The 23,880-nt window shown below is 42.9% G+C and overlaps 1 protein-coding gene across 1 annotated transcript in view; it reads left to right on the top strand.

Annotated features, from left to right (window-relative positions):
* The window catches only part of VEGFD (vascular endothelial growth factor D), a 54,450-nt gene that overhangs the window by 9,143 nt on the left and 21,427 nt on the right, over positions 1–23,880 (top strand). Inside the window, exon 2 of the mRNA XM_075594110.1 lies at positions 14,263–14,464. Coding sequence (XP_075450225.1) covers positions 14,263–14,464 — 202 coding nt within the window. The remainder of the gene's footprint in view (positions 1–14,262; positions 14,465–23,880) is intronic.

Here is a 23,880-nt window from a genome sequence, read left to right as displayed (position 1 = left end):
AAAGCTTTATTAACAACACACAGATGGAACAGCAGGCTGCAACACAGCCTCCTCCTCTACTGGCGCTTCGTCTAGGAAAGGAAATTCCTGCCCCAAAGAGCTTACTATCTAAGTGGTATGATGGGAAATTTACAGAGACAGCAGGTGAGAGAATAAGTGCTGTAGATGACAGTGCTTGGCCACAATGGTTGGTAGTAGTGTGGGATAAGTGCCATGAGTGCAGGCTGTTGGGATATATGATTTGTGAGGCGTTTTTTTTAAAGTTAGTCCGTATTAAATACTTTAGGTTAACACCATTTAGGCCTTGGGCATGGTCAGCGCTTAGGCGCTGAGGTGCGCTGCTGCTTGGCAGTGAGCCCCTGCAGCCGCAATGAGAGCGGCTTTAGCAGGGGCACGCGCATGCTTGCGGAAGCGTGTGTCTTACCTAATCTTTCGTTTCTGCGCAATGAGGACAAACCAGCTCTGTGATGTCACAGCCCCTGACATGCCCCCGGACGGCGCGCGGTCTAAGGCCAGGGAAAGCACCCACTTTCCCTCAGCCTCAGCGCGCCTCCGCCCGGCTGGATCCACTATGGACTTAGCCTAACAGGGGGAGAGGTGGCAAGGAGGCGTGGTGAGAGCAGGTGTGTACATGGCTGGGTCTCAGAAATTATCTGTCATCCAAGATTTTAAGCCATATTTACAAAGTGATACTATTCATTAAGATACTTTCCAGCTGTCAAGGTCTCCTAGACATCCTGCTCCCAGCCATAGTTCCTTTTACTGTCCACCGGGTGTGCTGCTGCCTTCTTGCTGCTCTGGGGTTCCTCTGTCTGTCTTCTTGTTGTTGCTTCTGTTCTCTGTCCTTTTTATAGTTTCCTGTTTCCCCTTGCCTTTGTTTTGTGTCAGACGCCTTATGCCCATGCTTCTGCCACAGCTTCTGTTCCTGTACCTGTTCTGTGTCTGGAGTCCAGTACCTTTTATTAAAGGCCCTTGCTGGTAATCTGACTTGTCCCTGTTTGTTCCCTAGTCTCAGTTCATGCTCCCCTGTTCTGCTCCTGCCCTCCTGTTGCTGAACCTTCCATGTGACCCCGACATTCCTGCTTGCTGCCTGCCTCCGACTTCCGCCCTTGACCCCAACACTCTTTGCCTGCTCTCCGCTGTTCCAGCCACCGAGGTCCTACCCGCTCCAAGAGTCACACCCGTGACACCAGCGCTAGAAGACACCTTATAGCCCATTGGCTTGAGTGGGTTGTAATATGTCTTGTGAAATAGCACCACTCAGTAAATATGGGTCATAATCTGTTCTTTTTCATTTTATTTTTCCCATTTTCTAACACCTTTTGAATTGGTGATTGTCCCATTATCTTTCCTCTGGATGTTCCCCCAGGTTCTCAAATTATTTCATTTTCCCTAATCACTACTTTTCGTGATTTTGTTAATATGGCTACCAGCAATAATATCCACACCTTAATGGCGTGCTGGTTAACATGTATGATTTAGGGACATCACCATGATGTTGTCACTAGAGATTGGCTCAAAATTGTAATCTCGTGCTGAAAAGAAAGGAGAGAGAAAAATAAATAATGAAAGAACTGACGGGCTTTTCGGCGACAGACTGTTCGTTTGGATATAACCCAGTTCATTAAAATCTAAAGTAAACTGCATCTTACAGTTATCAGTCTCTTGCTTTCTTTGCACTCTCTTATGTTAAGTAATTCCTCCTCTGATGCACATCATAATAGGATATTGGTCAATTTGTTGTAATTTCTACTTAGAACATTTATAAAATATACACACTCAAGCTGGAAGAACTAGTGATGTGATTTTTTTAAATTATGTTTTTAAGAGTATATGCACCATTAACTTAGTTCAGTGTCCATCGTGAAGATCATTTAATTACTAAAAGGACGAACTACAAGATGAGCTGCGGTAGGATACTCTCCCAGGCTTACCTCTACTTTTCCCATCCAATGTATAATTATCTATTGTCTGAGGGACACAGTGAGTGAATACTGCTACGGCAGCTTTTATTCTTACTAATCACCGGCTTTTACCTGGCATGTTCCTGGAATGCCACCTGTTCACCTGGAGCATGCCGGGCTCCTTTTGCCTTCCCAGCCAGGTGCATGCCCGGCTGACGCGCGGTTGATGTGTTAATTGATAATGGTTCAGGATTTACTACGCTGCAATGCTTCGCGTGTCCGCCAGATGGCATAAATTCATGAATTGTAATGCAGTATATATATGTATATGTATATGTATATATATATATATATATATATATATATATATATATATATATACTGTATAACAACAACCCCTATAACCCCTAACAATTTTTTTTATTGTGGGTAGTGGGGGTGGGTGAAGGGGGTATTAGCCCCAACGGTGGTTGTTTAGGGCTTGCGGGGGGGTAGCGGGTGCACTTAACCACTTCACGACCGTAGCGGTATTAACTGCTACGGTCGTGAAGGGGTTAAGTGCACACGCAACCCCCCTGCAAGTCCTAAACTCACACAAAGAGCCAAACACCCCCTTCACCCACCCCCGCTACCCACAATAAAAAAAATTCACGCATAGCAGCCCCACAATTAATAAATAAATCTAAATAAATAAATACATGAAGATAAATAAATATATATGTATATATATACAGTATATATATATATATATATATATATATATATATATATATATATATATATATATAGATATATATTACAGTATATACACACACATGATGAACCAATATACAAATAAATGTAGAAGGGTTATCAAAACCATACTGTCCTACAAATAACACTTCTCCATACAGACACACTACATTACAATGAATTTCCTTTAATAATCCTAACTGATCTTACAATCTAAATCATCAAATGACAAAGAAAAACCTCACATTCCAATCAATACATTGCATTTACATTGTATTTATGATGCATAAAATCTATGCACCATATACATTCTGCAAATGAATGTGAACAATATCATTGCAAGCAAAATACAGATAACTCCAAACAAGTCAACTATTTTAAGCAATCAAGTAAACAAAAATCAATATATAAGTACCAACCAGAATACAGCATTTAAAACCAACGCTAACCCTTACAATACCAAGGATTACATCTATCTAATTGTAAAAAACATTATACTGTACACACATTGAAGCATTGCAATAAACAACATACAGTACAGTACATCCCCTGTATCTCCCTGCCTTGAGTGTAATCTGTGTAAAGCCCCCTCCCCCCTAATGTTTCTGTTAAATCTCTCTGCCTTCAGTGTAATCTGTTTAAAGCCCCCTCCCCCTAATGTTTCTGTTAAATCTCTCTGTCTTGAGTGTAATCTGTTTAAAGCCCCCTCCCCCCTAATGTTTCTGTTAAATCTCTCTGCCTGTGTTTCTGTGAGTGCAGTTTATGTAAATGTGGGGAGGGGGAGTGGGTTATAACCCCACCTCCTTAACTGTGATCTGTATATAGCCCCCTCCCCCTAATGTTTCTGCCTGTATTGCTGTGAGTGCAGTGTATGTAAATGTGGGGAGGGGGGGGGACCCGATGTGCATACTGTGAGGTCTAACCACCCTCACCCCCTACCCACATACCGTTACCCCCCCATCCTGGCCATGGCCCCTCCGCTTCTGCAAAACAGACACAAAAATTAAAACATCCAAAGTAATGTCCCCTAACCCCTTAATCACCATAGCGGTTATGAACCGCTACAGTCATTAAGGGGTTAACCCACTGTAGCGGTCATGTAAAATGCCTACAGTCATCTCTCCTGCTGGCAGCAAGGCCTGGTAAGTGTGGGCATGCCAGCAGTAATCATGGAGGTTTTCCCTCACACCCTGGTGAGGTGTCCTGTGTAGCTATGGGAGTGGTCACAGACTCTGACTCCCTGGTTGGTGATGTCAGAGTTGTGTCAGCCCCCAGAGTACATAAGACACAGCACTGTGACTAACAGTTAGTTCTTGCAAGGTTCAGGAAGGAGTTCAAGTTCTGCAGAGTGTTAGTTATGTTATAGTAACTCCAGAGGAGACTGTGTCCAGGGACCTGGCACAGGGCAGTGAATCCCTAATCTAGGAGACATACCTACCAAAGGGAAGCGGCTGGAAAATGATTGGCTAAGTACACCCCATTGTGGAGGGCAGCTATGCCCACCAGTACAATAAAGATGGAGCTGATCAGAAAGACCCCTGTGTGTGAGAGTATGATTACACAGGAGGTTGCACCACCGAGGAGTTCCTCACCAGGACCATCCCCATGCGGACGCAGGGACCCTGATGAGGTGGAGGCGCTGCACTGGAACTAGGTGAGACTCAGCACACTACCTCAGCTGCCTGTCTGGACGGGTCCTCCCCACACACCATCATGCGGGAGACTCAGGAGTCCTGTTGCCAACAGGTGCACCACCCGACACTACCACACTGTAATGGGGGCCGGTTAGACCACAGGGGCCAATGTGAGATTGGGTGGGTCAGGCCGGGCCAGAAATACCGTTACACCACCCTCACCCACCACTCGGGATGCCTACATACCCTCCCACACTAACCCCCCCACCCCGTGAGGCCTAACCACACTCACCCAGTACCCACAAGGGAGGCCTACCCACATACCGTTGGGGAAACACACCCCCCCTCTCACCCCCAGTACCCACAATAAAAACAACACAGTGACCCACAATACACATCATTCTATTTATTAAATACATTACCCACCCCCTGTGCCCCCCCATAAATACATGATTTATTATTTTACATACAGGGTTCATAACGCAGCCCCACGCGAGTCCCCGGTGGGCTGGCGGGGCACCTGGACAGACCTACAGGGTACCAGCAGCCCTTTTTAAACAGGTTCTGGTGGTCTGCTGGTGGGTCCTGCCAGCACCATGGCCCCCAGGTGGTCTCCTTGGGTCACCGTGGGCCACAATTGGGTTCCCACCGTAGGCCCAAGGATGTCTGGAAGGCCCGGGTCAGACCCACAGGTGTCTGCGGGGCCTCGGGTGGTTCCCACGGGGGTCTGGGGAACTCACGGGTGCTCACTATGGGTCCACGGTGCCCCCACAAAAGTGGGACCACACATCATCATCCCCGCACCTACGGGTCAGCGGTGCCCCCACAGAAGTGGGACCACACAGCTTCATCCCCGCAGACTACGGGTCGGCGGTGCCCCCACAGAAGTGGGACCACACAGCTTCATCCCCGCATGTGTCACCCGTGGAACCACCAGCCTGGTACCAGTGGGATACCCGAGGAAACCACAGGTGGTCTCAAGAGGTTCCACACAGAACCACGAAACAAACCCTGAATGTAAAAAAAATAAACCTGGCCTATACATTCAATACATACACCACCCCCCCCCAAACACCTACAGTACAATAATGTGCAAAATAACTATTATCCAGATATGGATAATAGATTAATTGCCCATTATTGAAAACATTAACTAGCATATTCAAATAAATAAAGTACTACTGACCTCATCAATACGAAGTGTCCGTCGCCAGCAACATCCTTGTCTTGTCCACAAAATACATTGCCAAAACAAAGCCAATACATTGCAATTACATTCCCCCTTAAACCCCTTAATTAATTAATTAACCCCTTAAACACCTTATCGGATAATAACCGCAAAGGTAATTAAGGGGTTAAGCCACACTGGCCCGATACCCACCCTTCACACATGAATTTGTACAGTGGCTTCATCATGCCACTATATATACAGTGTATATATATATATATATATATATATATATATATATATATATATATACAGAGAGAGAGAGAGAGATATACTGTGTGTATATATATATATATATATATATATATATAAATAAATATATATATATATATACTGATATATATATATATATATATATATCAGTATATATATATATATATTTATTTATATATATATATATATATATATATATATATATATATATATATATATATATATATACAGTATATACACACACATGATGAACCAATATACAAATAAATGTAGAAGGGTTATCAAAACCATACTGTCCTACAAATAACACTTCTCCATACAGACACACTACATTACAATGAATTTTCTTTAATAATCGTAACTGATCTTACAATCTAAATCATCAAATGACAATGAAACACCTCACATTCCAATCAATACATTGCATTTACATTGTATAAATGATGCATAAAATCTATGCACCATATACATTCTGCAAATGAATGTGAACAATATCATTGCAAGCTAAATACAAATACTGTACTCCAAACAAGTCAACTATTTTAACCAATCAAGTAAACAAAAATCAATTAGCAATCATTATTTACATCCCTAAACAATTGACAGTCCATCCCGAACAATGAAACAATTAACTAATTCACGCCTCGAGCAGAACAATTCAGCATGTGAAAAAAATATAAGTACCAACCGGAATACAAACTTTAAAACCAAGGCTAGCCCTGACCTCCTTCAAACACACAATACAATATCAACAATTACATCTATCTAATTTTAAAATACTTTAAACACACATTTAAGCATAGCAGCATAGTCAAATTAATTTAAAACACATGAAAGAAAGCTTTTAAAACAACATAATTTCTTACCCTGTATGTATATATCTCTCTAGACATATATACATACATACATACAGTGGCAAGAAATGATATACCACAAAAAAAAAAAATACACATGTTAAAAAAGCTTTTAAAAAAATTAACAAGTTAAATAAAATACATTTCTTTAGTTCACTTACCATTACTTGCCCCCACCGACTCCCGTTGCGCAGCTTACTCACGAACCAATCCACGAACAGGAACCCATAAAATAAAAAAACATAAAATAATAAACATTAAACTAAAAATCCAAATCAATCCACGGGTCTTCTACTTGTAATCCATCTTTATCTTCATCTGTATTCTTCTTTCTTCTATCTTTTTCCGGGCGGGGTCTTCTTTCCATCTGCGGCCACGCCCTGGTCTTCTTTCTTGTCCGGAGGTCCTTCCTCCGCGGCGTCTAGCTTCAAAATGAGATGACATAGGCTTTTAAAGGCCTATGACGTCACATTTTCGTCATATGGTTCCCACGGCCCTGATTGGGCCGTGAAAACCATGTGTTTTGGCCGATAAAAATAAAAATGATGACGTCACTTAAAGGCAATGAAAGCACAGCCAATCAGAATGGCTTTGCTTCAATTGCCTTTAAGATGACGTCATGAAAAGACACATGGCCGCCCTCACATGGTATGGTAGCCAAACACAGCATGGGAACTCCATCCCTACTCTGATTGGCTCTAGTATACCATGTGACAGAGGCTTGGGGGGAAAAAGGATGTGACGTCATTGAAAGCTTGTCACATGGTACTAGAGCCAATCAGAGCGTGGGAACTCCATACCTAATCTGATTGGCTGTAGTACGTCATATCGTTTTCCTCCCCAAGCCTCTGTCACATGGTATACTAGAGCCAATCAGAGTAGGGATGGAGTTCCCACGCTGTGATTGGCTACCATACCATGTGAGGGCGGCCATGTGTCTTTTCATGACGTCATCTTAAAGGCAATGGGAGATAGATAGGAATGGGAGATAGATGTCGCATGTGGAGCTTGACAGAGATGTCATATCTGATTTGACTTAATCTTGTCTGAGAAATAGATGGTGAGGTCTCGGGCAATGAGGATAAAAGGAGGTGCAGTTGTAGTTGGGTGATGAAGGGAGTTAAAAGTGGTGAATAGGCATTGAGGTTTAGAGGACAGAGTTTGTAGGTTTACTTGGCAAGGGAAAGGGCAGTGTTCTAGGATGAGTCTGAATTTACAGTGGATGATCTCTAATAGCGTGATTTCCTCCATTAACTTTCCACAGTGGATGAGCACTTTTGGAGGTAGCAGGTAAAGTGTGTGGCTTAGATTGTGGGGGGGGAGCGGGGGGGGGGGCAGCGGGGGGGGGAGGGGGCAATGTGCGGTGGCAGGAGCCATCTTGTCAAAGCTGATGAAAGTGTACTGTCGTATACAGAATTTGCTAGGTTGAGGCAGAAATGGGTAGAGATGGAAGAAAGGAGAGGCATACAGTATACGACACCTCCCGCAGCCAAAAACCTCACCATAGCAAGGATGTTCTGTCAGGTGTTATGTGGCATGCCAATCTTTGTGTTTGTGTTGTATCTGGAAGATTCAACTCTTCCTATACCTACAGCACTACTTGTCTAATCCACATTCATTGTCCCTCATATCTAATCTATTGATGTTTTTGCTGACATTCTGATGGGATGTGAGACTATCGGAATACTTTTCTTGTTTCTTAATTACTTTTCATTTGTACTTATGTGCTATTGCTAATGCATAAGAGCATGATGATGATGATGAAGGGGGCAAGACCGCTGCATAATGGGAATGTATTATTAGTATTTTTCCCTTTTTTCAAAGAATGGGTGAGATAGTTTATTCTGCTTTTCTTTGCTTTTGGCTTCATCATCTGCTTTGCAAATCATATTCAAATAGAACATTACAACAATGTTAATGAAGGATAAGACAGGAGAACATTGCATTTCAATTACTTGAATGTATAACTTGCTCTTTTCTGTTAGCCTGCAAGAGTTATCATGGTCCTACAAGGACTATGTTTTAATTTTAAGTTGCTACTCTAATATGGCTACCTCACTTAATTTATATCATTATCCTGTGATACATTATCTATTTAACAACCGATGTAGCCAATAGGACACCATATGATTTCCTACTTCATAACGAGAGGTAACTCTCAATGTATTACTTCCTAGTAAAACATTTTATAAATAAATAAAATAAGGCTTCTTCAGGTGCTAGAAGAAAGCTAATGGCCCATTATCTTGGGAGAATAGGTATTTCAGCACCAGAATGTGTTGAATGGCTTGGCACCCTTGAGTAAATAGAGACCAATGTGTCTTGGGAAACAACACATTTTTGTAGAATAGATGAAATTCTTTTCAACAGTAAAATAGGATTTTAACAATCCTTACTTTCAACAGTAAAATAGGATTTTAACTATCCTTACTTTCAACAGTAAAATAGGGTTTTAAGTATCTTTACATGTGTAATATGAAGTTGTAATACTGTAGAGACAAATACATTTTCCATTAGTGACTGTTGTGAAAGATTACACTGAAGATTTACTATTCTCAGAAATGTGTGTGAGTGTTCAGGGGTAACATAAGTGCAGTCTGTGCTGGCAGTTGCTCTGTATCACAACGTGATGGGGATTACTGCCCTCACGTTGACTTTATATAGTTGGTAAAACTTTGTTAAAGCCTCACATCCCAACCACATTATAACAAAACAACACTGTTAAATAAATTACATGTGATTTACCACTCTTTTTTTTTTTTGGCAGTAAATTCTTTCAACACTCCTCAAGTTGATGGTAACATTCCAGTAACACATTCCAAAGCGCACAGGGCATATGGTACATTTTAACATTCTACAGAGTTTGCAGTCTTAATGGTGTAAACATACGTCATTGATAAATAAAACAATACCTTCCTTTAGTAGATAAGGGTTCTAAATTAGGATTGTAGGCGTTGTAAAGCACAAACATCCCCCTTTTCAGTCCATACAATATATTTTGTAATTTAGCATTAATCTCTTGGCTACTCTAATGACATCTATGGACATTACAAAGGCTGCTATTTTCAGGGGCGACTTGCATTCATTACAGTTAGGATTGCCACCAATCTGGGTTTGACCTGGAGACTACGGATTTTGGGCACATATCTCTGGGCTATGGGTTTACCTGTGAAATCTCTGGATGGGAGCAGCGGCGTCACCATCTGGCGGTATGTCCCTCTGAAGGGCGACGTCAAATGGTGGGATGTTGCCATGACAACTGCACGTTATATGATGTCGCTGCTTCACGTTGCCATGACAACGGGACATAACGTGACGCCTCCATGCCATAATTTTTCCCGTTGGCATGGCAACTTGACGCCGCACCGTCATGTGATGCCTTGTTGTCATGACAATGCGGCACCGTTTTACATCATGGAGCCATGTTGTCAGGACCATGCCGGGGGAAATGCCGCCGTAAGAGAAGTAAATATATAAATAAAATAAATAAAATTAAAATATATATATATATTCAATTGCAAAAAGGTTCCGGGTTAGCCTTCAACAGAAGGCGACAACCCTGATTACAGTCCTCTCCCAGATGACGTAAGGAGGCGAGTTGTGACCAGCACACAAGTGTTCATATTGTCACACTTCTGCAAGGTCTGGGATACTCTGTGCCTTCCAGGACTCAATTATTAAACAGCAGTGCCACCTACGCAAGAACATTTTGACAAGTGACCTTTGAGGTTCTGTTATACCAGGAACCTCTTACCATGTCTACAGTGGGTACAGTCCAGCTGCCAATTATAACATAGCTTCTATTCTTATAGGTGCAATGTGCTGATTTAAACTATACAGATTTAGTTGGTGGCAGTGACCAGAATATTGTGAAAGCCGAAGAACCTACAGTATGACTATATTGGTAAAAGATAACAAGTTTATTCAAATGTTGTGAAAATTGTATATCAAAGTTTTACTGCATAAACTGATACCATATATAAAATAAGAAATGACGCCAAATTTATCAGCACAAAATATCACATTACTTCAAATTTGATTTTTTTCCCCCCTTTAAATATAAAACTAGCGTTGTAATAGTGTAAATATATACTTGGCACAAGCTTCACTTGTTCTCTGTTATCTAATGTAACTTTGTTTATAAAACAAATTGTAGATGTATAAATAGTGTATAAATGCAGCATGACATCCTGTACTGCTAATTTAATTTCAACCACTTCCTGCAAGATCCCTGAGGGGAAACAGATCACTTTGATACATGTACTGTGTTAGTAAGATTTCAAATTGTGTGATTACCGCAGCATAATGTTTTGGGTTTACACATTCCTCACAAAAGGCACAAGATGAACCAACCTCTTCTCTGTGTACTGTAACCCTTTCACTGCAACAATACAGCACTTACTAAACAGCTCTAAGGCCCTTATTCTATAAACAGCTATCGCACAATCTGCCTTGACTTCAATCCAATCCAATGATATTGCATGGAAAGCCCCAATGACTTTAGTGGGACTTTGTGAACGAGAGTGCCGAATTAGCACTTGCACAGTTTATAGCAGGGGTGCGCAAACTTTTTCCCCTGCGCCCCCCCCCTCTGCCTGCTCTTTCCCCTGATCACACACCCCCCCCCCCCACCACCTTACCTTGTCTCCGGTATCAAATGACGCTGTGGGGTCATGTGACGTTGCATCACCCGAAGCCGTCTTTGACAAGGTAAGGGAACTTGCAGAGGCCTCGCGCGGGCCCCTAGCATTTAATTTAAATTATTTTGGGGAAGAGAGCAGGGCCTCTGTAAACGCTGCACCCCAACAAAAAATTTGCACACCCCTTGTTGGTAGACTAGGGGCCTCAAGGGCTTATTCTTTAACTGCCAAAGAGACCAATTACATTTCTCATGGACTTCAATGGAGAATTTCATCCAAATATGGCCCGATAGGCCTCTTTAGTGGATATAGAAAAAATCCCTTAGTCTGCTTTTTCAGGTTAATTCAGATAAGCACAATTTATGGCTAAGGCTTAGCTGCGATTAGTCAATCTCGGTCTTTGCATCTTCCAGTTCTCCACTGCTTCCCAACGAGCTATAAAATTTGCATTTGGAAATGGTCCATTCCACCATATAGTGCATGCAAAAAATAATCATTTAGAAGCTACTGTTTATAATGTAGGAAATATCAAGCATTACATTGAACTATATTTAATTGTACAAGACAGCATTACCATACACCACCTACATCTATAATGATCATTTCAAACAATGTATTTCGTCTATACATGTCACTGCTTACTATTGCACATACTGTACTGTGTACTCACTTGCTGACTGTGTGAGAAAGATATGCTGTCTACCCTTTGTAACTGAATGGATTATAACCAACCTAGCATGAGAGAACCACAGAACAGAGTCAATCCCCCCTGAGTCACAAAGACTGACTAACAAATATATTAAATCAGCATAATATGCCACCCTTAGCAATAACATACTGAGATTTGTGAGTTCTCTAAAGCCCATGTATGAGATTAATGAAAAACTCCACGGTGGCTCATTAAGAAATAATGAATGCATTAAGCATGCTCTGTGATGCTCGCAAAGGTTTAATGTTATCCCTTATGTCACTACAAGATTCGATTTGCGGACTGGCTGCTTATGATTCTTTATCACAACTTTCAATGATTGTAACCTATTGTTGGGCACTGCAGCTATGGGCTGTCTAGAAGTCAAATTGTTGCTAACAAAAATAATTATGATTGACACTAGGAGAGGATTTTTTTGCCAGTTTTGACCCCTTTGCCATATGGGGAGTGTCAGATGCCGGAGTTACGTTACATTACATACATATAGTCTCCGGTCTATTTGTCCTCTTGTCTTTGCATCATAGGTCCCTCCATAAAGTTAGAGGAGTCAGAATACATACCTTTACATTTCACGCCAATCATTGACCGGAGAGGTTTAACAAGCGTCGTAACGATGCCATGGAAAATTAAAGGAAATTAAAAAAAGCAATAGGCCTAGAGTCATCAAACTGCGTTAGGCAGACATTTTTGTATTCAAATATGCATTCGTTTTAGTGGGTAAGTCATCAACATGACGCATGCGTTAAAGATATTGGAACTGAGCATAAAAATGAACAAATAAGACCATTTTACTAATATCTCAATGCTAGTCATTAATTTCCAATATCTGTCGGCAAAAAGGTTGTGGCCAAAATATGACGCAGTTTCTTTTTTTTTCTAATCACCTATTCCAGACTGGCTTTAAGCCCATCTTGCGTATGTATATAATGGCCACTATACACATTTAGACAAAGTACAGTATGCCAACGGTGATAACCTAAAAATGTAACCACATATTTACCTCTTAGTAGCCCAAGTGACCTGCTAGTCATAAGCATGTTATTACTAGATGATCACTAAGGGCTATTAAGGGGTTAATACTTTCCTGTAACTACATTATCTAACACTCTTGCCGAACTGCTAAGACTAGCAAGTGGTTAACATCTACCACCCTCCCCTATCTGGGTGGTCCTAACCTCATTCATTGGGACATCTACTCCCATCACCCCATGCTTGTCTTAGCGATAAGTAAAACATTGCCATACAATGCCTTACTATCCTTTTAGGTAGGAAAGAGGAGTAGGTAGTGTAATTTAAGGTAGATACAGTATTAACCATTTTGGTACCTGTGCTATGCATTGGGGTGTGAAAACTTCCTGCGCTGTGCCCGCCCTGCCTGCTCTCCCCCTGTGTCGAGCCCCCTCTGTACCTCTAATGCGGCGTCAAATGATGTTGCAGGGTCATTTGACACCCTTTGCCATGGAGACATGTGGACTGAAGCCGGGTAAGTGAATTACAGAGGCCTTGCGCTCTCAGCGTGGGGCCTCTGTAAACACTGCGCCCCCCACAAAAAGTCTTGTGCCCCCCCTGGGGAGCACGCCCCCAGTTTGCGCACCCCTTTAGGCATCAAAGGGGTTAATGTATTTTCTGCCATTGGGTTTGTAAAAACTCTTACTACATAACCCTGTGGTAGAAGTACATGAGATTTACCTCCCCTATTGCTATCAGTAACTATTTAATGGTGAAGTTAATAACCCCAAAGCTATCGGAATTTTAATATACCGCATGATACATTTTTTATTGCACTGTTGATTACTTAGGCCATAATATTGGGGTAAAAACGTGCATTCTTTTTACCATGAGCGATAGTAACAGCAATTTTTTATGACTCCTGGCCATACATTATTTCCTTTTGGGTTATACAGATGCAGCCACCAGTATTAGAACTCTTGCCTGGGAAATTCTGGGGCAGTCTCATAGTAAATGCCTCAACATTTCTGTGAGATTCTTAATGGCCCATCGGATTAACACAGCGGGAGGTCCCTGCAGTCCCATTCAGTTTAATTGGGACTGCAGGGACCCCCCGCTGTGCTAATCCGATGGGCCATTTAGAATCTCACAGAAATGTTGAGGCAATGATGAGGCATTTACTGTGAGACTGCCCCAGAATCTCCCAGAATTTTCCAGGCAAGTTTTCTAATACTGGTGGCTGCATCTGTAGACTCCTTAATGCTTCATTGTTCATGTTCAATAATGTCTTAGACAATGTAAACAATATGTAGGATGTATGGAAATAAAAATGTGACCCAGAACATCCTCCAGTGTCCAGTTTGCTGGTACCCTTTTGATGTTGCCTGTTTTACCTGCAGGGAGTATCACAGCAGGAATTCGAACAGAAGATTAGATCTGCGGCCAGCCTTGAAGAGCTTCTTCGTATCACTCATCCCAAAGAGTTGAAGCTGTGGAGGTGCAGGTCAAAACTGAAATCCTACGTCAGCACTGATTCTAGGTCTGCATCTCATCGCTCAACTCGATTTGCAGCTGCTTTCTATGACATTGAAATACTAAAAGGTAGGTCAACTGCAGCACAGCATGTGTTATTTAAAAAAAAAAAAACGTCTTAACCAAAATGGTATAAGTAAACAATAACAAAATAATGCAAACAATGAAATTAGCGCACACGTCTTATGTTTTACAGCCAGTTCATTTGCTGTTGAAGAGAAGTGGTTCTTAGAAGTGGTCCGTTAATTTGCTATGAGCATTTTAATACTTGTTGGCCCCTATTTAATATGGAGGGTAATATACAGTTAACAATGAATTAACCCATCCAGTCCTGGAGGGATCAATAAAGCATTGCATTGCAATGTGCTGCCTGCTGGCATCTCCAGCACCAAAGGGTTTATTAATATACATTCAAATTAATGAAGGTTAATGCAACTTTTGACTGTGTGTTACCCCATTTCTTATCCGATTTGAACTGGGGGGCACTGATTAATACACTTGGCTATATGAAATTAACCAAAAGTAAAAAAAACACTGGATTTCATTTATCTTTTCCATATTATGGGGGGAAAAATCAAATTAAGCCGAAAAATCCTAAAATAACCAAATTAAGCATGAAACCTGATGCAAAAAAAAGTATAAAATCATAAAAAAACAAGGAAGGAACTTAAATAAGGATGGGTACTTGGCCTGGTATTTTGGTTCTATATCATTATCTTTTTTTTCATTTTCGTTCTAAAAACTTTAAGGGTTACGATTTTGTAATGTAAGGTTCTGATTTGATATCACTAAGTTTAACCTAGAGTAATCCCATTATACTTTTAGGATAAAAAATTGGACTGTGCATTGAAGTCAGTCTTCAACTATCAGAAAACGTGTATTTATTCTTGTCTGGTGCTAAATATAGTGAAATTGTAAGCTAAACATCTAGGGGAACACAATCATGCTTTTAGACATACATATGGCAACGCTACACTGGAATGTATTCTTAAAACATGTTTTCTTGGATTTTGTTCTTTTATATTGTTTTGTTCTTTTTGCCAACATGCCAACACATTAGGGAACAACGAGTTCTCAAAAGTAGATTCTTGCATGCAATTTTTAGTGTGTGCAGGTTTCAAATAAGTTTTTATAGTTGATAATATTTTAAAGCAAGATTGTATTTTTTTTTTATCATCTTGAAAACATTAAGTTAGATTTATGTATAATCACAATCTAAAGAAACCACCAATAAAATATGTTGTATTATCACTGTCAGGGAGACCAAACTCTTTTACGAGATCAAAGCACCAGACAGGACAAAGAGTTGAATAAAGAGTATTTATTCTGTCCGGAGCAAACACAACACACAACACAATCAAACCTTACACCTACCAAAACAGGGGGTACGGGGGGATACCTGGTGCCAGGCGCCACTTCAAAGGCTTACCCGTGGTTTGCTTCGACACTCCATCTGCCTTTCACCTCTCCTCCCCCTCCAGTTCCAGAACTAGCCAGTTCTCTGGACAGTCAGAGGTCTTGGCTAGGCTTTATATGTGCATAATCATATTTTTATTCTTGGGTATATTTAAAGCACCCAGGAATGAAGGCATTACAGTTCCAGGGTATGCAATGGGCTACAAGGATATTTTAAATGGGGTAGCTCAGGAGGGGTCTGGTGGCCGGATGAGCCCCAGGAAAGTACGGGCAGGGGCCAGGGACTAGGCTTAACATTTATTATGCTAGTCCCTGGGCTCCTTTCCTTGACATCTCCCCTTCTATGCCGAGAGCTCTGGAGCAAGACCTATTCCGAGATGAGTTGAGCCCCAAGATCAAGGCCAACTGGAGCTCCAGAGTCTTCCTCTCCCCAGGGCATCTAGTAGCAGTGTAGAAAGTCCAAGTCCTCCGGGGACAGGGTGTCAAGTTTGGGGAAGCCTGTCATGAGAGACCAGGCATTTACACCTTTATACTGGGATCATATCACTGAGCAAAACCAAATGATAAAACAAATAGTCATGTATTCCATTGAAACAGACGTACACACAATGGATTACAAAATACAATAGGAAGACACACTTACTGGGGGTCTGGGGGAAAAAACTAGACTTTTCTAGCTTCTACAGTCCATCAAACAAAATTTGTAGTTGACCAGGACGTAGCTTGAGATGTCCTGGAACTCAAATCGGCATGAAGTTCCTGACGCCACCGCTGTACAGTATCTCTTCCGGAGATACCAAAATCCCTTGACCGGGAGATAGTACCAAACGTCCTGGTGCTCTTTTCGTCTTGTAGTTCCTGCCGCGACCGCTACGTTCTCTTCTCAGAACATGGACATGAAAAGTGGGACTTAGAAAATGTCTTGCCTTGAAATTTCTGAAGCCATATTTCATGGATGTTGTGTGAGTAATCCAAGTATAATGAACATTTATAGATCCCAGAAATAAAATGGAATTAACAACCAAAAGGCTACAAACAATAATTATATACTTGGAAGTTAGGCACACTTAACCACATTGCCATATGAATTTTATATATAATTGATATCATATGACAAGTTATATTGGAGTTCAGTTGTGTTCTACTTTGCAAAGCTAGCAGCAGCATTTTCACCGTACCTCCTGCTATACTTTTTAAATCATAACATACACAATAATATTTGATAACTTTATTTTGCACATGTGGACTTATATTAGTTGTTGTAATATTAAATGTTAAGTTTTTTTAATAGCCCAGGTGTGCTCCAATAAGTGTGCTTCTTGTTAGGGATCAGGTTGTATTCACAGCCTTATCTCTATTTTTGAAAATAAATATCTGAAGTCGGCTCGCGTCTATTTCTCCAAGAGCATCTTTTGGTGATTTCAAATTTGCCGCTGCTGTCTTGGCGCTCAAACCTTAGAGAATCTTAACACCGGATTAGCTGCAGGGTTTCTTATAGTATTTTGGAGTTTATTCACAAAATACTACAGCCAATACCAGTGTGGGAACTTTACAACCAGCCAATCAGATGGCTACCAGTCTCTTGAAGCCAGGCAAGCAGGTCTTCTGAATGAAACAAGGGCATGCGTGAGTTTGCCACCTTAGCCACTTGTCATTCAGAAGCCACCCACTGGTTAGGTGCCTCCATGTCTGGAAAGGTGAATACTAGCCGGAATGGCTTGTATTGATCCCAGGACGTGGGTACTTCACCTAGCCATCCTGCCCAAATGTTCTTCACACCTCTGGCAGCATCTGTGGCTTTCAAGTCTTGACCCAGGGTAGACACAGTGGCACCACAGTTTGGTAGCCATCTGGCTCACTCAGAATACCAGCTTTGAAAGTCCCAGCTTATTTTACAGTGCACAAGCATAATACGTTTTAAAAATACTCATTTAATAAAATATACTTTTACAGTTTTATTCTCTGTCTTTTGGTTATGGGGGGTACAATGGGGCTCTATACCTTTATTCCCACTAGCCATATCCCTCACACACTACAAACCTGACTTAGACCTCATAGCCTTCTGGCTATTACAATGAAACACAAAATATTTTCCACCATATTTCTTCTAAGCCCCAGAGTAGAATGAAAAGATGCTTAGGTTCATTCCCAGAGCTGTAGCTCATTCCCTTAAGAAAAAGGGGTGGCCAGCAACTCTGGACCCCAGCTACCTAGACACAATCTGACAATACTTTTACTGCAAAACCCCCCTTGAAACTCATAACTTCTCAATCTCTACTGTTAGCACTCCTGGAAAGGTAAAACACACATACATCCTTTATTGTCATACAATTGTAGCCAGGCCCCCTCTTACCTCCGGGCTGCATGAGGGGGACACAGGGCCGCCAACGGGGGGTGGGGGGGAAGTCTGCCAGGATTGGTGTCCCAGGCCGTAAGCTGGGTCAAGCTTACTTCTGCCGCGCTGACATCAGAGAGCCCCGTCGCGCGCCGGCAGTGGAAGCTCGGCATTGTGGGGCAAAGAAAGGAAGAGGCTTATAGGTAGCTGAGTCTGGGCCCAGCTGCAACCAGCAGCAGGTCCTGGCCAGAGCTCTGGGGAAATGTGCAGCGCCGGCCAGCCGGCGCTCCCCCAGCCAGCGGACCCCCACATAGACCGGGCCTGGCCTGACCCAAGGTAAGTCTGTGTTTGTATATGTATTGGGGGTATTTTCATATGTATTGGGGGGCTTGGGAGTATTTTTGTATGAATTGGGGCCTTGGGGGTATTGTTATATATATTGGGGGGCTTGGGGTATTGTTATATGTATTGGGGGGCATGGGGGTATTTTTTATGTATTGGGGGGGGCTTTGGGGTATTTTTATATGTATTGGGAGGGTTTGGGGGTATTTTTATGTGGGTTGGAGTATTTTTTATATGTATTGGGGAGGTGTAACAGGGGAGTTATCCCTGTTCAGGTAATGTGCCTCTAATCCAGCAGTGTGGTGGTTAACTGCTGGTAGTCAATTAACAAACACCACCTGCCTGATTAGATTGCTTAGAAAAGCCTGTCTTTTGAGACAGGAAGTGAGACTCCTTAGCTCACACCTGAGCTGAACTTGGAGACACTTGTCTTGAGCCCTGCCAGAAGAAACAGCAGAGCTGCTTTCAAGACACAGGGGAAACTTCTAAACCTGAATGCTGACAAACCCTGAAGACAAGGTAGCAACCAGGGACAGAGAAGATTTTCCCTCCAAACCACAAGGAACAGATAAGACTTTTATTTACAAGACTTTTATTTACAAGACTTTTTATATCTGTTCATTTCATGCTATATGTTTGGGGCTGGGAGACATGCTTATCTAAGGGAGTTGTGAACTGCATAGTATTTCACTCGAAATACTCCCAAGTGAATAGAAGCTTTGTTTACCCCTTGTTTGGATGGTTTCCTGATGTTAAGGAAAAGGCGCAATAAAAGGTTTATTTAATTTCACTATAATCAGTCTCCCTTGCATACCTCTGTGAGCGTCCGCCTACAGGAGGGTTGTTTTTTTATTGTGTGTGTGTGTGTGTGTGTGTGTGTGTGTGTGTGTGTGTGTGTGTGTGTGTGTGTGTGTGTGTGTGTGTGTGGTTATATGTATTGTTATTTTTATATATATGTATTGGGTAGGTGTTTTTTTTGTATGCATTTGGGGGGGTGGGGGAGGTTGTATATATTTGGGGGTGGGGATTTTTTTACAAGTATTTGGGGATGGGAAGTTTTTTGTATTGCGGGTGGGAACTTTTTGGAATATAACTTGTTGGTGAATTGTGTGAGGGGGGAGGGAATGAGTGAGTGTGGGGTAATTGACATGACAGGGAGAAGAGAGAGGGGGTGAGTGAGGAAAAGATGGAGTAAGAGTGAGACGCAGGGGAGAGAAATACATGTGAGGCAGGAGAGTGAGAGGGGGTGAGACGGAAGGGAGAGAAATACATGAGAAGAGGGGGGGAAAGAGAGGGGGCTCGTGAGGTGTGAAATGGGGGAGTCGGCTCGCAATACCGCCGACACGGGGAGGGGGGGGCCTGCTTAAAATGTTTGTCCTGGGCCCCACGATTTCTGTTGGGTGCCCTGGGGGGACAGCTGCCAAGAAAGCATTGGTGGGTTTTGCGGTGGTGCAGGGAGTTGTGAGCAGGGGAGCGGGTCACCGGTGCTCCGCCGAGGGCACCGCCATTTTGTCTGCGTGCTTGCACAGAAAAGGTTTGCGCAAGCACAGATGGTATCTAGAGTTGCGGCGACCAACATGCTACACCACGTGCATGCGAAGGAGCCAGTATAGCGGTGGCCATTACACCCACAGCTCAGCATGGGAACTACAGCTCCCATGAGCCTCTGGGCTGCAGACCACATGTTGCCAGGCAACCAATCGGGCTAAGGGAATCACGGCCAGCAGATAGAGGCGTTTGGCGTGAATGGAGAGAAGAGGGAGCTGGATCCAGCTGGTAGTGTCTCAGAGCCAGTGGCTCTGAGACTAGGCCTAGTATGTTCCCCACTTAGGCCCCAGCTAGCCCCCGACTCACAGTAACTTGTTGTTGCTGCAGGGAAGGCTTAGATAGGGACGCTTTCCCATTGTACTTTCTAGTGTCAGGGACACAGCGAGGACGCCGCACTTTAATTGCGGCCTGTGGTCTGGGACCAGACCATCTCCGTTGTAAGAGACTCTGTATGGTGATATTAATTATCCACTCCGGAATTCTCCCTACATGGAGGCGGATGCCATCGCAGACAATGTTGCTGGATTGGCGGATGCCTATTGCTAAGTCGGCCGCACCGAGTACTGGAGAACTCGGCAGGTACCTCAACTAAGTGCACCAACACTCCACGGGACAGCGCTATCTCCTACACTTTTGGATGGGCCCTGACATTAGGGGAAAAGGACATCAGGGTATTGTGGCAAGCACCCTATGTACTTTTGGGGACAGTTACTGGTGGTATCAGGTTGGAATATTGTTATACTGTGGGGTACAGGGTACTGTGGTCTGCGTTCAATAAAGGTTGTTGTTACTGTATATACCTGCCTGTGTGTATTATTGTTATTGTTCCTGTTAGGGGCCTATCCCACTACGTTGGGATCCCTTACAAGGGGAGGCACTGCACCGAAACAAACCAGAATCATCCCAGGCTCCCAGTGGCAGAGGTTCAGGCCTACTGGTTGCCAACAGGTAATAGCAGCATTGGTAGTTCCTTCCCTGGTACGGGGGAACAAGGGCTACACAATCATATGCATTTCATGTACAGTACGACAGGTTCAAGAGCTGACCTCCTAAAGCCCCAAATATGGTTCAGAGGTAACCAGCCGAGCATAATACCTTTATTGATGGCCTGGTTACCCCCTTACCATCACAGTCCCCCAGATCCTTATTGGCACCCACAATCTTCTGGCATTGCTGAAGGGCCTAGGTGAGCCCCTGACTGAACTGGCAGGGAGATGGGGGAGAGTGGGGGTTCAGCCTGTGCGGCAATGGGGTGGATCTTGATGGGATCGAGTTTGATCTCCCACAGAGCAGAGCTCCTCTAGGCTTGATCGATGGGGTATTGCAGTGATTGGAGCCACTTTGGGCTCTTGATAACCGCAGATAAACATGCCTAATTCAAAGCTTTGATATAATTTATAATATCATTTATACGACTTCTGAAGGTGCCGATGGAATAAGGCAATTTTGGAATTCAATGTCATCATTTATGTGTTGCGCCACTTTGCTCCAATGTATCTTTGCTCCACTTCAGAACATCACCTCTGTTTCTTCCTCCCATCCTACACCTCTTCCTAACTCTCCTCCTGCCTTCCTTGACTCTTTTTCCACTGTCTCAGAGGAGGATGTGTCGCTGTTGATCGCCTCTTCTCCCTCTACCACTTGCCCTCATGACCCCATTCCCTCCCATCTCCTAAAACCTCTTGCTCCTACTATAATCCCTACGCTCACACACATTTTTAACTCTTCCCTCTGCTCTGGAACCTTTCCATCCTCCTTCAAACATGCAACAGTCATACCATTACTCAAAAACAGCAAGCTTGACCCTACCTGTCTTTCCAACTATCGACCTGTCTCCCTCCTGCCTTTTGCCTCTAAACTCCTTGAACGTCTTGTATTCGCTCGCTTGCTCCATTTTCTCAACACCTATTCTCTCCTAGACCCTCTACAATCTGGCTTCCACACTGCTCACTCCACGGAAACAGTCCTCACTAAAATAACTGACGACCTCCATGCTGCCAAAGACAGAGGTCATTACACTCTGCTCATATTACTCGACCTCTCTGCAGCATTTGACACTGTGGACCACCCTCTTCTCCTGCACATTCTCCATACACTTGGCATTCGGAACAAAGCTCTATCATGGATCTCATCCTACCTCTCCCATCGTACTTTCAGTGTCTCTTCTGCTAACACCTTCTTCTCCTCTATTGATCTCTCTGTGGGGGTACCCCAGGGCTCTGTCCTGGGACCTCTTCTCTTTTCTCTGTATACACTCTCTCTAGGTGACCTAATAACATCGTTTGGGTTTAATTATCACCTCTATGCTGACGACACACAAATATATTTCTCAACACCCGACCTTACACCTGCTGTACAAACCAAAGTTTCTGAATGTCTCTCTGCTATATCATCCTGGATGGCCCTCCGCCGCCTTAAACTCAACATGGCTAAAACAGAGCTCCTCATACTTCCTCCCAAACCTGGCCCTACTACCTCCTTCCACATTACTGTTGGAACTACGATCATTCACCCAGTAGCCCAAGCACGCTGCCTTGGGGTCACACTCGACTCCTTTCTCACATTTGCCCCTCACATTCAAAACATTTCTAAAACCTGTTGCTTTTTCCTCCGCAATATAACAAAGATACGCCCTTTCCTCTGTTGCTCGACTGCTAAAACTCTTAGGCCCTCATTCTCTCCCGTCTTGATTACTGTAACCTCCTGCTGTCCGGCCTTCCTGCCTCTCACCTGTCTCCAGTACAATCTATCCTTAACGCTGCTGCCAGAATCACTCTACTCTTTCCTAGATCTGTCTCAGCATCTCCCCTCATGAAATCCCTCTCCTGGCTTCCGATCAAATCCTGCATCTCACACTCCATTCTTCTCCTCACTTTTAAAGCTTTATACTCTTCTGCCCCTCCTTACATCTCAGCCCTAATTTCTCGTTATGCACCATCCAGACTCTTGCGTTCTTCTCAAGGATGTCTTTTTTCTACCCCCTTTGTATCTAAAGCCCTCTCCCGCCTTAAACCTTTTTCATTGACTGCCCCTCACCTCTGGAATGCCCTTCCCCACAGTACCCGACTAGCACCCTCTTTATCCACCTTTAAGACCCACCTTAAGACACACTTGCTTAAAGAAGCATATGAATAGCACTGTGGCTATTCTGAACACATGACACATAAAGCTTTGTCCCCTGCAGATGCACTTACCAGAACTCCCTCCTACTGTCTCTGTACGTTCTCCCTACCTACCAATTAGACTGTAAGCTCCTCGGAGCAGGGACTCCTCTTCCTTAATGTCTAAAGCACTTATTCCCATGATCTGTTATTTATATTATCTGTTATTTATTGGATTACCACATGTATTACTGCTGTGAAGCGCTATGTACATTAATGGCGCTATATAAATAAAGAAATACAATACAATACACTTATTACGCTATTTGCGGCAGGTTGTGTTTTGGGGAGTATCAAGAAGAGGGGTTAGGGAGCAGTTATATAGCGCACAGATTATAATGAGATGATCAATTTGTATGCCTCTGTGTCACTTTACTCCCTACCATACATTTAAAAACGTGCAACAAGTGAAAAAGATGCCAAGAAACGGCAGTACAAACTATTTACAAAATGTAATTTGGTGCTGGTCTCTAGAACAGCCTGGCCAATGGGCTGTAAAAGTCAACACTATAAAAAAAAATTAAAATACAAGAGATACTGTAGCACTCTCAATAGGACTCGTGTTCTGACATCTCCTTACAAGGATTAGCAAAACTTCAGTATAAGTATAAAAAAAAAACACACACACTTTTTTTTGGAGAAGAACAGCCGCACAATACAAAGTGTCAGTGCTGCAATGCCTT

This window comes from Ascaphus truei, chromosome 3 (genome assembly GCF_040206685.1).
Source record: "Ascaphus truei isolate aAscTru1 chromosome 3, aAscTru1.hap1, whole genome shotgun sequence".
Taxonomy (NCBI): Eukaryota; Metazoa; Chordata; class Amphibia; order Anura; family Ascaphidae; genus Ascaphus; species Ascaphus truei.
This window is presented reverse-complemented; position numbering and strand designations above follow the sequence as displayed.